The sequence below is a fragment of the Eriocheir sinensis genome, unplaced genomic scaffold (assembly GCF_024679095.1).
Source record: "Eriocheir sinensis breed Jianghai 21 unplaced genomic scaffold, ASM2467909v1 Scaffold73, whole genome shotgun sequence".
Classification (NCBI taxonomy): Eukaryota; Metazoa; Arthropoda; class Malacostraca; order Decapoda; family Varunidae; genus Eriocheir; species Eriocheir sinensis.
The window spans coordinates 923,716-941,578 of NW_026112087.1; the positions used below are offsets into that span (position 1 = coordinate 923,716).

Sequence of the window (17,863 nt, forward strand, 5' to 3'; positions counted from 1 at the left end):
GTGTGTGTGTGTGTGTGTGTGTGTGTGTGTGTGTCTCTCTCTCTCTCTCTCTCTCTCTCTCTCTCTCTCTCTCTCTCTCTCTCTCTCTCTCTCTCTCTCTCTCGTGTGTTCTGTTAAGGATTAATGCAAATAAATAACGTCACACAAAATGGCTGCTGTTTTGCCGGAAACTCTGAGGCCATTAGAGTCCAGTAAATTTCTAGTAAAAGGTTGCGAGGGTCGAGAGTGAAAAGAGAGAATTATATTAGTTGTGATGTTTGAGTGGCTGGCGCGCGGTTATGTTGACAGTGATATTCGTGACTGTGTGCGGCAAAATGCGAAATGATAATAATAATAATAATAATAATAATAATAATAATAAACGGTTTATTTCATGAAGTACCAGGCAGCCCTAGAGCTGAAAATATACATCAATGGAAGATGAAATGAAATGAATGAGACAAATGAACAAAGTAGTATGATCGAAAATAAAAAGGAAAATAGAAATAACAATAATAGCAATAATCATAGTAAAGATAATAATAATAATCACGATAATAATAATGATAATAATAGTAATCATAATAATAATAATAATAATAATAACAACAATAAGTCCTAATGAAAATATTTACAAAACATACAAATTGTGCTGCTCTTAGTTTGCATTGTTGATATATTTGACCATCACGGGCACTGCGCTGTTCTTATAGCGGTCAGTCCGTGCCCGTATCGGGCAATAATGTTGTGGTGTCGCACTGATTGCTGAGGGCGGTTCACTGCGGGTGGGAGGATGTGTCTGTGTCTGGGCTGGTTGAGAAGCTTGGTTGCGAACCGGTGTAGTAGGGTCTCGTGACGGTGTTGTAGGCTGGTGAGATGGAGGAGTCGAGGGCGTCCTGATAGCTGGTGTAGTGAGGGCCCAGGATGATTTTGCAGGCTCGCTTCTGGACGCGTTCAAGTTGGCGGCGCTGCGTGATGTTGATGGAGGAAGACCACGCTGGGGACGCGTATGTCAGTTTGGGGAGGATGAACGAGGAGCACGCTCGCCAGCGCACACTCAGGGGCCCCCAGCGTTTTGAGTCTCTCAGCAGGTACAGTTTATAGGTGGCAGATCTGGTGAGCTGGGAGACGTGCTCCTTCCATGTGAGTTTGTTGTCCAGGGTGACTCCAAGTAGTTTTGCTGATGTAACTACCCGGAGGGGAGTGTCGTTGATGGACACCACAGGGGGGCAACAGGGGCAGAGGAGGTGTTGATGTGTAGGAGTGTAGTTTTGGTGTCGTTGATGGTGACCATGTTTTGTGTTGTCCATGTGTGTAGGTTGTGTAGTGTTTCCTGGAGGTGGGAATAATAATCTGGGTTGCTGTTGTCAACTGTTACTCCACTGTGGTGTCGTCCACGTACTTCCAGCGGTGGGGGTGTGTGGGTCAGGGCGTCATTAATTATTATAAGGAAGCACAAAGTGCCCATTTTGGACCCCTGATGTACCCCACAAGTAAGGTGTAGAGGAGGTGAGGCCACTCCCTGAAATCTCACCACCTGTTTACGCTGGTGCAGGAAATCAGCCAGCCAGGAGACCAGGTTAGGGTGAAGCCCTAGGTTTATTGCTTTGTTGATGACTGTGGTGTGGTGAACTAGGTCAAAAGCCTTTCGAAATCAATAAAAGCGAGAGAAACTGATGTTTTGCGTTTTCAAGATTTCTGTAGGCAAAGTCCAGGAGATTAATTAGGCAGTGTGGTGGTGGAGGTTGACTTGATATTGCCGTACTGTTGTGGGTCTATGAGGGAGCAAGATGAGTGTAAGTCCACTTGAAAATGAAGGCTTCACAGGAGGCTGGGAATGGGGTGATAGAAATAGGCCTCAAGTCACTGATGATTGATTGAGGGGTGGTGGTCTTGGGAATCGGAGTGACATATGCTGTTTTCCAGTCAGCAGGACACTGACTTTGACGGAAGGAAGCGTTAAATAGGCGAGGCGAGGGGTGGCCAGCTCGGGGGCAAACTCCTGGTACAGTTTGATGGGGAGATCAGTGGGCGTGGTGGACCGCTTTGTTTTAAGTTGTCTTAGTGACCTGGCGACCTCATAGGCCTCAACCGTGGGGAGTGGTGATGGGGCGGGCAGGTAAGCTGGGAGTGAGGTCAGGTCCAGGCTGGGGAGGGACTGACAGATGGCCGAGAAGTGGAGATTGATGGCCTCGGCTGCTTCAGGTGGCGGGAGGTGAGATACGCCCGGGATGGAGGGGGCGCTGTTGTTGAGGCCACACAAGGCCTTAATTTTTGAAAACCATTTCCCAATGTTAGCTTGCTTAAGGCTGTGGATCTTTTGGGGGTAGTATGTGGCCTTGGCTCGTTTGATTTCCCGGATAACTTTGTTGCGGAGGGGCTTGTAGAGTGTAGGGTTGGTGTGGAAGGCGTCATTTCTCTGTTCAATGAGACGTTTTATTCTGGGTGTAATCCACGGGGTGTCTGAAGGGTGCACTCGTCTTGATTTTAGCGGGAAGAAGTGGTGGTAAGCTGCTGTAATTGTGCTGGTGTAGTTGCTCCATTTTTGGTGTACGTCATCCACTGTAAGGACTTCAACCCAGCGGTGGCGTGTTATCCATTGGCCGAACGCGCGGATGTATGTGGTTGTGTGTAGTGATGATGGGGATGATAGTAATGACACTAACTGTTGCTGGGGACGTGCTGTACTGAACTGCTGCTGGACACACTGCACTATATATGAGGATCCACAGGAGAGTAAGGTAATCCAAGAGGCCGGTGGTAGATCCAGGGGGTAGTTAGTAATCCCAGTGGGGTGTCACACTGTGTTTGCGTGTCTCTCTAAGTCTGTGTGGTGTGTGGTGGCGTATACACTGAGTCTGTATGGCGTGTACACTGAGTCTGTGTGTGGCGTGTACACTGAGTGTGTGGCACTGTGTCTCAGTAATGTGCCGCACTGTGTTTGAGTGTTCACTGAGTCTTGTGTGCGTGTCTCAGTCGCCGGACCAGCGGGAAGGCAGGAAGGAGGAGGGGTGGGGGTGGGTGGGTGAGCGCCGGGAGAAGCACCATGGGGCACAAAAGATGCCTGGAGAGGGGGCACAAAGGATGCCTGGAGGAGGCGCTGAAGATGCCTGGAGGAGGCGCTGAAGATGCCTGGAGGAGGCGCACAGAGGGTGCCTGGAGGAGGCGCACAGAGGGTGCCTGGAAGCGGCGCACAGAGGGTGCCTGGAACAGGCGCGCAGAGGGTGCCTGGAAGAGGCGCACAGAGGGTGCCTGGAGGAGACGCAGAAGGCGTCTGGAGGAGGGCACAAAGGGTGCCTGGAGAAGGCGCAGAGGGCGCCTGGGGGAGGGCGGGGGAGAACCCTGAAGGTGGCAACTACGCCTACGGCGTAATGCTTCTCCCGACCTGAGTGCTCAGCCTCACGAGCCCCGAGCGGAATTGTGGATTTTTGCCCCAGGAGAGGGCGGACGAATGGACAAGTTATCCTGCCCAGGTCCTCCACTCTGGAAGAGAGTGCCCTTGGTACGGCACCGGCTATAAGCCACCTTGAACCATAGCAACACTGCAGGGTCACCAATTGTTGATGGTAGCGAGTGTTCTAAGTGCTAATCGGTTCACGGATAGAGAAAGTCGTATCCGCCAGGGTTACTTTATTTGACAAAAATCACAAAGGTCATTAAGACAAGGACAGCATATATAATAGGTGTTTGTTTGTGTATGCGTTTGTGTGAATGTTGTTTGTGTAGGGTAACATTTAAGTGTTGGTGTATGTGTGGAACAATGTGTAACGGTGGACAACAAAAGGACATAGACGGACAGTCAAAGGTAAACGAGTACAAGAAAAGTTAAACATTGGAGACGCTACAAGACAGAGGGAGTAAAGGACGATGAACATTAAACATGAAAACACAGAATCTTAAGTCTTTCTTTGCAGCACCCCATTTTCTTATTGTCACTGAGGGGAAAGAACACAGAATATGAGCGGTGATTGCTACACTCTCGGCTCTCGCCCCAATAGGCGCACCTAACATCACCATAGCCGATCCAGGATTCAGTACGTGTCCTAATCTATAGGCGGTAATGTTATAATTGTATTTCGTATAGAATCCTTATAACCAAAACTAATTAAACTTATGAGTATTCTTTTTCTTGGGCAGAACATTAATAAACAACAGAACAGTAATATGAAAATACGTTCATATTTTATACGGCAACTGTGGTCCGAGGCAGCAGCGCACGCCATTTTACGAGTATCAGGTACCTTAAATAAGCACATTTTTACTGCGCAAAGCAGGTGATGTCACTTATTGTGACTTCGTGAGCTTTCATATTTATCTATTTGTGTGTATTTCATGGAGGTATAATTTACATTACAACCTTCATTTTTACTAGTGACACGAATTTGTGACTGTTGATCACAATAGAATTTCACTCAATTAAGTGAATCAGACACCATAGGAATATTACCAGTGTGTGTATGAATGAATACAAAGATAAGCACATATTTTTATTAAACTCTAGGATGTCTCGTAGATAATTTATAAAAAAAAAAAAAAAATTCCGGATAGGCTACTCTTTAGCCCACTATCGCCGCTCGAGGCACAAAAACAGGCCTTCCACCAAGTTTGTAACTCACATTTGGTGATGTTAGGTGCCCCTATTGGCTGGCTTCTGTCGGCTGCAGTGGAGGCGACAGTCACTCGCACATGCTCTTGGTGATAAATGTTTATAAACTACTTACTTTAGCTCACTTCTTATACAAGATAGACAATTTTATCTAACACCATTAAACGCAGCAGTGATTGTGGATCCTAAATATGCTTGTCATAACTCTGTAAAATCAAAAGTAAAACAATAATGACGAGTATAAGTGAAATAACGCGTCTGGAATGTTTATACCACTTTTACATATATCTGATATTTGCAGAAAATATTGAGTCAATGCTGACAAAATACATTTCACTCCATTAAGAAGAGTCTCATGAAAATGATGGTATAACCAGAATATAGATAAAACGCGATGTAAGTGAAACACGGAATGATTCATCTAGACATTTCGCGTCCTTCAGAGGGATGTGCACGCTGGCGGTGTTGATGCTGGTTGAGTTATGCCCATCAAATAGCCTACTATATAAAAATATACAACACTCAATGACTCATACCACACCAAAGCTTACTTGCTGACCTCCGTTCTCTCATTTTTCGTTCCTCACATGTTTTTTTTTTAATTTCTCGTCATTATTTTATTATAAAAAAAAAACTGCAGAAACCATTATGAGGAGGACGCGACACGTCTAGATAAATCATTCCATGTTTCGCTTGCATCGCGTTTTATCTATAGTCTGGTATATATATATATATATATATATATATATATATATATATATATATATATATATATATATATATATATATATATATATATATATATATATACCATCATATTCATGAGACTCTTATTTATGGAACGAAATGGATTAGGTTAGCATTGACTCATTATATCAGTGGTTTTCAAGCTATTTAGTGTGACAGCTCACTAAGAAACAGCTAATATTTTTGCGGTACACCTGCCCTTTTATATATATATATATATATATATATATATATATATATATATATATATATATATATATATATATATATATATATATATATATATATATATATATATATATATATATATATATATATATATATATATATATATATATATATATATATATATATATATATATATACTTGGTCTTAGACTCATATTATAATCAGTCACCCTTAATAAATATAAATTACAATTTACAATAGCTTCATTATATTATGTACACAAATCAAAATCCCACCCAAATTTTCGCGGAACACCAAGGAGATAATGGCGGCACACTATTAGTCCGGCAAATCTTAAGTGGCAGCTCTGACGTAGACAGCCCGCTAGACCCTGTTGCCACTTCTCCAACTGACCTCCTCTCCTCTCTCTCTCTCGATCTCTCTCTCTCTCTCTCGCTCTCTCTCTCTCTCTCTCTCTCTCTCTCTCTCTCTCTCTCTCTCTCTCTCTCTCTCTCTCTCTCTCTCTCTCTCTCTGTGTCTGTCTGTGTGTGTGTGTGTGTGTGTGTGTGTGTGTGTGTGCGAGAAAAGTGGGGGTGTACTCTCATTCGGGGAGTATGGTGCACGACAATGCATAATAATAATAATAATAATAATAATAATAATAATAATAATAAACCTCTTTAATTTAAAAAAAATCGCACCAAGACTCTTTACACCTTGGGTGGTGTGGAAATAAGGTCAAAGTGTAATATTTTTATGTTCTTAGCGACCACTCCTTCCCCACTCCCTGGCCGTCCCCAGCAGAACCTTACAATTCACCTGCATATGACTCACATCAGAATTTGCTTGACGGTCCTGGCATTCCATATATAGGTTCAGTCTCTATATTTTATCATAATTATGCCATATGGGTGACATTGTATGGCAGATGGCAAACACACACTAAAAAATGGCAGAAATGCGATAATTAAAGCAGGCAGAGCAACTGGCAACTGCGGTGTGTTGGGTTGAGAGGAGCATGACTCAGACTTGAGCTGACAACGTCGCGGTGGCAACACTGCCAAGTGTTGTACAAATTTCTTTGTATTTACTCACAGATAGAGAATCAATCATAAAAAAAACATATTTGTTTTTTATACTAGTGAGAGAGAAAGAGAAAGACACGAGGAGAGAGAGAAAGAAGGGTGTGAGAGGTACGGTACGCGAGGTCAGTTGGAGACATAGCACCAGTGTCTAGCGGGGTGTCTACGTCAGAGCCGCCACTTAAGATTTGCCGGACTATAGTGTGGCGCGGCACACACTTTGAGAATCGCTTCAATATATTCTGCAAATATCAGATATGCGTATGTAAAAGTAGTATAAACATCTCAGACGCGTTATTTCACTTATACTCGTCATTATTTTTTTACTTTTCTTTTACAGAGTTGTGACAAGCATATTTAGGATTCTCAGTCATTGCTGCGTTTAATGGTGTTAGGTAAAATTACCTGTTTTGTATAAGAGGTGATCTAAGGTAAATAGTTTATAAACATTTATCACCAAGAGCATGTGCAAGTGACTGTCGCCTCCACTACAGCCGAGAGAGGAAGCCAGCCAATGGCGAGAGCCGAGAGGGGAGGCCAGCCGTTTAGGAGCCGCATAACAAATGCTGCTTAGGCGCCAGATGAACACTTGGTTTGAGTAGACAATAGTACTTATTATTTTTCCAATATTAATAATAATAATTGTTATTAATATTAATAATAATACAAACAATGAAGCAATGTTCTCCATAGCTAATGTATCACCCTTCATACTATACCAGGTTTAGTTAATTAAGCTAGATTTATGGCTCCTAGGCAGGTTGGTAAGGTTGCAGCTGATTGGCTACACCACTCTCTCACAGACACTCATGTCAGACCATATTTTGCAAGGTCGAGTGAGACATGTTTCTATATTATATGCCATAGCTCATCCCATATACGAGATAGCCAGTTTTGGTTAACACCCTTAGACTCAGCAGTGACTGTAGAATCAAAATGTATTGTAAAAACTCGACAAAACAAAAAAGAAAATGGTATTACGATGAGTTGAACTGTGAATATGTTGAAAAAAAGTTCATAACATGTTTTACTTATGCTCGCTATCTTAAACAGTTATTCATTGATTGCTGAAATACGTATATCATTACATTACGTAGGAAAAACTCGTGTGAACCCGATAGTGTTATCAGAATGCAGATAAACACAGAGTTAGTTATTTAAGGGGAGCGCAATGTGATCGTTCTGGAACGTTCCCGCAGTATTACTGCTGCCCCTCCCCCCCTACCCATGACTCCCCCACCACCAACCATCACGCAGCGTGTCACGCCGCCGTGATGGTTACGGCGAGTGACATGTTGCTATAAATAACTCTGTGTTTTCAATATGTGCATTTCAATATGTGCATTCTGATCACACTACCGTATTCACGAGAGTTTTTCCTACGTAATGTAATGATATATTTCAGCAATCAATGAATAACTATTTCAGATAGCGAGCATAAATAAAACATGTTATGAACTTTTTTAACATCTTCACAGTTTAACTCATCGTAATACCATTTTCTTTTCCTTTTTTTTATTTGTCGAGTTTTTACAATACATCTTAATTCTACAGTCACTGCTGAGTCTGACGGTGTCAACCAAAACTGGCTATCTCGTGTACAGGCTGAGTTATGGCATATTATATAGAAACATGTCTCACTCGAGACACAAGTGTCTGCGAGAGAGCGGTGCAGCCAATCAGCTGCAACCTTATCAACTTGCCTAGATGTCAGGAATCTAGCTTGAGTAAACCTGGTATATTAAAAATTATATTTAAAAAAATGGCCGCCATCACTCAGTTAGTCAAGTATTTATGAGATTTTCTCAAAAAGGGACCGAACCTCCAACCTCCGAGAGACAGGTAAGAAAGCACTCATGGTCGAGCCTCGTAACACAGGCAGGTTTTTAATTACACATTGCGGCCCAAAAACATTCAATTTATCAGTTTTAATCATTATTAGCCACCATTCAGTATATTTTTAACAGAGTTTGTCTGAAAGGTTTATCATTTTGAGATATTCATAAACTGATGTTTTCATTTGCACTTGGTGGCTATATGTCAGGCCATTATGAAATATTTTGCAAACGAAGTTATAAACAGACTAAAAAAAAAAAAAAAAAAATTATTCCTCTACTAGCTGTTATAGCAGCGAGGCAGGTGATTATAACAATGAAATACGGATATTATAACTGCAACAGTAATAATAATTACAATAAAAGCAGTAACGTTGCTGCTGCTACTACTACTAATAATAATACAAATAATAATACTAATACTACTTTTACTACTACTACTACTACTACTACTACTACTACTACTAATACTAATACTAATAATAATAATAATAATAATAATTATTATTATTATTATTATTATTATTATTATTGTAGTAATAATAGTAACTAGACGCATAACACTCGGATAGTGCACACCTCCGCCAAAGATCGTCCTGAAAATTGGTATGGGCATCAACTGTGATCCTATGCACCATATGGAAGCATTTGTTTCGAGATTTTATTAAATTCTATTATTTTTTTACCTTGACCTTGGACGAACTTTTCGAGGTCAAGGTCAAAGGTCAAGGTCAAGGCCATGCAAGGTGCATCATATGGAAGCATTTGTTTCGAAATCTTATGAAACCCATTTTTTTTTTAAACTTTGACCTTGAGTAAACTTTTCGAGGTCAAGGTCAAAGGTCAAAGTCAAGGTCATGCAAGATGCATCTTTCCATGAGCTAAAATATGAACCAAGTCTAAAGTCTCTACGATGACGAGAACCGAGGTTATGGCAAAAAATATGTGAATCTGACGTTTTATGCGACCTTGACTTGACCTTTGACCTTTGGCATAAAAAAAATCTAATGGGTTTTATTTTGGACGGACACGAAGTTTCCCTGAAAAATTGGTTGACATATCCGCAAAATTGTGCACAGGAGACTGTGAGGGCAACTAACAACTTAGCAGGCGAACGACCGGGGCACTCCTGCCGCCCGCCCGCATCTTGCCGTTTGACCTGCTACACTCCCGCTGCTCGTTCGCCATGAAGCCGTACAACTACCGAGGCGCCGCAACGACCTGCTACACTCCCGCTGCTCGTTTGCCTATAGCCGTTCGACGCCTCGGTCAACGAACCACCGAGGCTTCTCAACTCGCTGTGAGAGGCTTGGTGGGCTGCCAGCGTCTCCATTGTTAGACAGCGGCCGGGCCTCGCTTTGAACACTTAATTCTACTCCGGCTCCAGCCCTGCTCTCACTCGGGTTAAACTCAGAACCGTGGGCTCGTTCTGGGCAAGATCTACAGTACCAGGTCTCCTCATTTCCGACGTATTTTCGCAGATGCTGGCGCACTCACGTCACCAGGCTGTTTGAGGGTAGGTTCAGCGGGGCCGATGGGGTCAGTCGCTCTTCCAACCTCCGTGTAGTAACAGCTAGCTGGCAGTCGCTCCCAGTTTCTCTCTCTCTCACACACACACACACACACACACACACACACACACACACATGTAAGCTAGTAATAAGAATGGAGTAGAGGGTATCTACTCATAGCCATTGACAAGGCACATTATAAGAATTACATGTAGAAAAAATATGAAGTAGGGAGATATACAAAATATTATAGTTGTTATGCGTACATTTGCGTTTGTGAGTAAACACACACCACACACACAATACTACTACTAATAATAATAATGACAGCATCAACATCTGGGGGCAAATATGGGGTATTCTTGAGAGAGAGAGAGAGAGAGAGAGAGAGAGAGAGAGAGAGAGAGAGAGAGAGAGAGAGAGAGAGAGAGAAAACGGCAGCGCAATGAGAGAGATCGGGTAATATAGAATAGTTTCCCGTCTTCCTCACTGTCTCCCAGCCAGCTGACGTCACAGGCTGCGCAGTGAAGGTAAAGTGAGGAGATCTGTTACTATAGATCTTGGTTCTGGGTGCATCACCTCGCTCCTCTCCACGCATCGGACTCTCGTTACTGCCGTGAACCTGACGCCCCTCTCCTCCTGCGCCTTCCTCGTCTACCACGTCTACACCACTTCATGGACGAAGCTGTGCTGCCTCGCCATTGCCACTCAGACGACGGGACGCCCAGAAGAGGAAGAAGCCGTGTAAAGGATCAATGCTGAGTCCGGCGTGCTGAAGCCTTGGTGTTGGAGACTTCAGTTTTGTGAGGCTTGTTTTGGGGTTTCTACTTTATTTAAAGTAAAACTGGTGTCTAACCATATATCTTGTTTATTGTTGTCCTTTCCGATTACAGCACCCAACTCTGGAACCTTGACAGACTGTTAACGAACAAACAAACAAATAAACATACAGACCGGACCGAAAATATGTTGGCGGAGGTAATAATAATTGTAATAATAGTAATATTAACAATAATATTAACAATATTAAGTGCATTAATAATTATTATAACACACACATCTCTAAATAAAGCATTTAAGTTAATGAAATGAGGCGCGCGCGCGCGCACACACACACACACACACACACACACACACACACACACACACACACACACACACACACGAAATTAGGCTAAATGAAATGAGTCGGAGGCGAATTTCCGGATTAATGTCCTACTTCACCAAACTTCTGGGACCACCTCTCTCCTCCTCCTCCTCCTCCTGCAGCTCCTTACCTTCTTGCAACAGTCGTCCGCCGTACAGCCTGACAATCAACGACTAAACTATTCTCCACCCCTCATTTGCTCAGTCTGCCGCCCCCACCCCCAACACACGGACACCGGAACTTTGTGTGAGTGCATATCTGCCCCCGGCCACTCGGAGAGGATGTCCGCCCCGCCTCAAGGAAGCGGCCGGAATGTTGTTCTAATTCCCCAGCGGGATGTGTGTGTGCTGACTCGCCAACTTTGGCCTTGTCCTCCCCGGCTGGGTCAAAAGTTTCCTCCGGGCTAACCGTTGGAGGTGAAAAATCCAGTTAATATGTTTGGGCGCCGCTTTTCTTCAGCGCGGGAAAGTAAGCACGACGCTTGCTTGAGGGCGGCGCACACACACACACACACACACACACACACACACACACACACACACACACACACAGAGAGAGAGAGAGAGAGAGAGAGAGAGAGAGAGAGAGAGAGAGAGAGAGAGAGAGAGGGTAGGTGGGGCGGGAATAGTGTGTGTGTGTGTGTGTAGGAAAGTGTGGGGAGGGTTGGATCAAAAGCAAGGAAAGAAGGAAGAAAGGTCTGACTATGTATATTCACATCTCCGCAGTGTTACCAACATTCCGAGCAATCTGTCCGGATTTCTACACTGTTACCACTTCTATCCATGCATTGTTTCTAACACTCCAAGCCCCTCATTCCCACTTCCTCCTCCTCCTCAGTGCGGCCCCTGGTGACGAGGATAGAGGCCCCGCCCAAGTGGCTTCGGGTGGGCCGCGAGTTCGAGATCTCGTGCGTCGTGGCGGGCAGCAGACCACACCCCAACGTGACCTGGACGCTCGGCACGCTCACCAGCCTCACGCCCCTGCCGGCGGAGGTAAGCACGCCCCCTTGCACGCCTACTTGTCTTGCCCACGCCCCTGCCGGCCGAGGTAATCGCGCTCCCCTGCCCCTTGCTTGTCTTGCCCACGCCCCTGCCAACCTAGGTAAGCACGCCCCCTTGTCCCCCTGCTTGTCTTGCCTACGCCCCTGCCGGCCGAGGTAAGCACGTCTCCCTGCCCCCTTGCTCCCTGCCCACGCCATTGCTGGTCAGGGGTGAGCACGCCCCTGCCTCCCTGCCTGTCCCGCCCACGCCCCTGCCGGCCTAAATAAGCACGCCCCCCTGCCTCCCTGCCTGTCTCGCCCACGCCCCTGCCGGCCTAAATAAGCACGCCCCCCCTGCCTGTCCTGCCCACTTCCCTGCTGGCCGAGGTAAGCACGGCTCCCTGCTTGTCCTGCCCACGCCCCTCCTGACTGGTATGTGCCTCACTTTCTCCCAACTCAGCTACTTATCATACCCACATAACTACCTGCTTTGTTCTCACTTCCGTTTGCTGCGGGAACTTCCTGTTTCATCCACTCCCTCGTTAGCCGCGGGAAGCCTGTCTAACTACCTTCCTCCCATTCTGAATCACTTGAGCCTGGTTCTATCCACAATCAGCCTGTTTACCGCCTTACTTTCTTTACTCCCATGATATATGAGAAGGTAACTTTCCTCTCCAGCGCCTACCTATCTGTCTACCTTCCTCCCTCCGTCCATCCATCCATCCTTCCCTGCCTGCCTTCCTCCCTGATTGCCTGCCTTGCTACTATCATTGCCTCTTGTCTGCCCGGTTCATTGTCTGCCTCCCGTGTGTATCTCTCGACCATCTCATCGTTTTCCTCTCCTTCCTCTACTCCTTGCTTTCCATTTTCTTTCTTTTCTGTGTCTTCCTCTTCTTTTTCTCTCGCTTCGCTTCCTTCAGTATCTTGCCCTATTCCTCTAACTCCATGTATTCCTTATCTCTCTCCCTTTCGTTTCTCTTCTTCCTCTTCCTCCATCTCCTCTTCCTCCATATTCCTCTCCCTGTGTTTGACCTTGTCTCGCTCTTCCTGCTCCTCGATGTACATTTCCAATTCTTCTTTTTCCTCCACCTCCTCCGTCTCCCCCCCCTCCTCCTCTTCCTCCTCCTCTCTCTAATCATCCGCCATTACACATCGTCTCCTTACCCCCTCCCTTCCTCACAGTCACACCTCATCAGCCTACTGGGATCGACCTCTCGTGCCGTTCAGGTCGACTCTTGCTAAATACATATTTTCTCTTGTTCATTTTCCACTCCGTCCTCCTCCTCCACCTTCCCTCTCCCTAACCCTCCCTAAATCCCCTCCTCTTCTTCCTCCTTCTACTTTCCTTCCCCGCGTTCATCCCCTCTTCCTTTTGCTAATCAAAACTGTTGCTGCGACCTATTAACAAGTGAGGTGTTCCTATGCAGGAAAACACTTTACAGCAACAATCAGTTCTCTAAAAGCTGTAAAAAAGGATAAATATTATGAATAAGTTAATGCTGTTTCATGGCAGAGAAACAGATAATTGGTGGTGTTATAAAAATCTCGTAGTTTGTTTATGTTTCCATGTTGTATGTACAAAAGTATATTAGTATTTACGAAATAGATCTACCGCATTACTAAGTGTACGGTAACTAAAAACAACACTTTCATAATGGATAAGACGTGGCCTGGAGTTAGTAACTAAGGTGACGGCCGTGAGCTCTAGCCCGGATATCCGCCATATTGGTAGCACCCTGAATGGTAGTTCAGCGGCTTCACTTTACTTCCAAGGATTAGCGGGCCATGCCGCCTCCACCCTTCCTACCTCCATGGTCCCGATCATCCCCGATCTTCCGCTGGCGGCAGAAAATTGGCCTGATAGGCGGTAAGATCGGGGATATTAGGCGGCAAGCCGCCATGCATCGCCGGTCAGTTTTGATGACCGTAGATGCCGCTGACCACCGCCGGTCAACTTCCTAATGTTCAAAACTACGGGGATGCTCCCGGCCGACCGGCAGTTTCGAAAAAAAAACTGCGACTAACCGGCGGTACACCTACGATTGCCGGCAGCCAACCGCTTGCAACCGGGGGCAAATCGACGTTTGGTCTGCGGGCAACCGGCAGCAGGTCGGCGTTAGACCGCATAAAGCCGCGTTACACATGTGTGTGACCTGGAGATTAACAAGGTGTGACCTGCAACTAGGCAGCCGGGGCATCTGATGGCAATGTGTTTGTCATCTATAGCACCAAAACACTGAGAAATGTTCACCTGTTAAAGTATTGATTGGCACTTGCTTTCCATCTATCTAGTCTTGTGGGACACTATCATTTCTTCTTGAAACTCCTCGATGATTGCCTTACTTGTCTCAGGAATTACCTTGCAAATGATGTTGTTTGCAACTCTGAAAGCGTGCAGGATACGGAGGTAGCTGTCGCCTGTTGCAACAACCTCATGGTGATGGCGAGCCGAATAGCGGGTCAGATAGATTCACGCCAAAAGGTGTCCTCCTTGACAATAATTGGTGCCACTGTTCAGTATCTCCTGGAACATGTCCTTGTCCGTGCACATTAGGTTTTTGAAGCCTGGCGGGTCCCCAGCCACTAATTCCTTCTTGAGGGTAAGGAACATACCAAGACGACCTCTTTTCTCCATCCATATTCTCACCCACGTTGCCCTACGCCTTTTCTATATTCTTTCCAGTCGTCTATATTCCAGTAGGTATATAAACAACAACAAAATTTGGACTCTGTTAATCTCACGTTCACAAGAGCTGAGGAAAGCCAAGGCGATATAAAAAATATAAAAAGCTAAAAATATATATATATATATATATATATATATATATATATATATATATATATATATATATATATATATATATATATAATATCTATATGTATATAATATACATACATATATATAATGTATATATATATATATATATATATATATATATATATATATATATATATATATATATATATAAATATATATATATATATATATATATATATATATATATATATATATATATATATATATATATATATATATATATATATATATATATATATATATATATATATATATATATATATATATATATATATATATATATATATATATACACACACACACACACACACACACTACCCACCACCGTGTTTGATCGCTGATGTGCCGCAGGCATTACGCAGGTCTGCCGCCTATCTGCCTGGGGTAATCAGGAGGCCTACCGCAGACTGACCTGCAGTTATCGTCGATCAATCGGCGGTCAGAGAAATAGAAAATCGTACATATTAGCCGGCTGACAGGCGGACAGCAGGCGGTCTTCGTGCGGTACACAGGGGGAAGACTGCAGGTGTGATGCCGGTTAAACCATCAACCGTGAGTATTGACGATCTTGCCGGCGGTCTGGCCATGATTTGCAGATCGGGGAAGATCGGGGATGATCGGGACCGTGACCGTGAGGCTAGTGTCACACATTCACGACCTTGACTCCCGGTGCCTCCCGACGTCGGGCCACACGACGACAGTTTTGGAAATTTCAAAACAATTGGAGGTCTCCCTGACATCTGTCACCAATTGGCTATAAGCTGCAACCGTCGGATGTCCATGTCAACAACGTCTCAACAACGTCGTTTCGACGTTGGCTATGGTCGGCATTTAAGGGGATCTATTTACGATGGTCGTAACGTAGCTTACGTGTGGCAGGGCGACATTTTCTAACGCCTGAGGCATCCGGAGTCAAGATCGTGAATGTATGACACCAGCCATAATGTGTGCGAAAGGATATCTTCCTCTTGCTCCTCTTCCACCCTACTTCTTTATTTTATCTCATTAATTTTTCTCTTTTATTTCATATACTCGTATCCGTCTTTCTCCTCGTCTCTGAGCCCTCTTTCAACCCCAATCTCCATATTCACTTCCGCCTCCAGCCTTTTCCCTCCCACACGCCTCTTCTTTCCCCCACGCTTCTTCCCTTCCCTTCCCCACGCCTCTTTTCTTCCCTCCCCCACGCCCCTTTTGCTCCCTCCTCCACACCCCTTTTCTTCCCTCCACCACGCCTCTTTCCTTCCCATGACTCTTTCCTCCCCTCTTCCACGCCTCTTCCATTTCCAAGACTCTTTTCTTCCCTCCCCCCACCCCTCCTCTCCTCCTCCCTTTCCACTGTCGCGCCCTCTTTCTCTCATCGCTCGAAAGACTAAATGATATAGTTAAAAAAGGATATAGACAGAGCATGTTAATGTATTGCTTTAAATATGTGGTATGTATACATAGCATTTTTACTAGTGTTTTTTACTCCGCTTTTTTTTTTTTTTACCGAGCATATGTTTTTCACATTTTCTCGTAGCGAAGGAAAAATGTAAAATATCCTGTACAATGCTTGTGTTTTCGATATTGTATCTGTGTTTAAATCTCCATGAGTGTAGTGCAATGGCTTTCTTTATCCAACTCATCATTACTTCATTCATTAATTTTTCCTCGTCACTCAACTCACACGTGTATTTCGCATCGTTCATTGGGGTGCTCCGCAGGTGCGCGCCGCTCCTCGCCCACGCACCTGCCCTGGACGGAGTGAAAGGGCATTGCAGTGCGGGGTTACAGGACTATACTTTTGTGCCCATATTATTTACCTCATTTTATTCTCATCAAAGCCCGGCGTATCTGAGAGTGTGTGTGTGTGTGTGTGTGTGTGTGTGTGTGCACGCGCGCGTCATCCGTGTGTGCGTAATTTCAGTTTCTAGAACACATGCAAATAATTATCGTGTGGGAGTCCATACCTGGCTGTGAGCAAAGGTCAACTAATATTTTTTTACGGAATCAATGATTGGTCGATGATAGCTAAAGGCGAGAGGAAACGGGTTTATCAGAAGAGATACATAAAAAGCGAGACAAACGGACAGAGGGACATAACTGTAGATGGGAAGGGAAGAGAGTTAGGAGGAAAGAAGGGAGACATGGAAGGAGAAAATCGTGTATAAACAGCTAGGAAGGAAATGAGGGAGAAGTAAGGGTCAAAAATAGAAGGAACAAATGAAGAATTTATGTTATGTGAGATAATAAGGACAGGGAAGAGAATATTTCCTACTCATGCCCCCTCTGACTCCTTTATGCCTGTTATTAAGATTCTTCATAATGATGTTTTATATGCCCCCTCTGGTCTCAACTCTCAGAAGGCTTATGGAGTTCCTCCCTTACTTACTTACTTACTTACTTTACAATGGAGTTCCTCCTATTGTCTATAAAAACTGTGCTTCCGTGCTGACATCCAGCCTGGTCAAACTCTTTCGTCTCTGCCTATCAACATCTACCTTTCCTTTCTGCTAGAAGTATGCCTTTGTACAGCCTGTGGCTAAGAAGGGTGACCGTTCCAATCCCTCAAACTACCGCCCTATGGCTTTACTTTCCTTTTGAATCAATCCTTAACGGAAGATTCAAAATCACCTCTCCTTCAAAATCACCTATCCACTTGTAACCTTCTATCTGATCGCTAAATATGGATTCCACAAGGGGCGTTCTACTGGCGATCTTCTCTCTCTCTTAACTAACTCTCGGTCATCCTCTCTTAGCCGTTTCGGTGAAACTTTCACAGTTGCGCTAGACATATCGAAAGCCTTCGACAGAGTCTGGCACAAGTCTTTGCTTTCCAAACTGCCCTCTTTCGGATTCTATCCTTCTCTCTATTCCTTTATTTCCAGTTTCCTTTCCGGCCGTTCTATCTCTGCGGTGGTAGACGGTCACTGCTCTTCCCCTAAACCTATCAACAGTGGCGTTCTACAGGGCTCTGTCCTATCACCCACTCTCTTCCTGTTATTCATCAAT

General features: G+C 44.5%; 1 protein-coding gene across 1 annotated transcript in view; it reads left to right on the plus strand.

Annotated features, from left to right (window-relative positions):
- Positions 1-17,863, plus strand: part of LOC126994151 (nephrin-like) — a 92,784-nt gene that overhangs the window by 61,697 nt on the left and 13,224 nt on the right. The window contains exon 5 of the mRNA XM_050853401.1: positions 11,913-12,067. Coding sequence (XP_050709358.1) covers positions 11,913-12,067 — 155 coding nt within the window. The remainder of the gene's footprint in view (positions 1-11,912; positions 12,068-17,863) is intronic.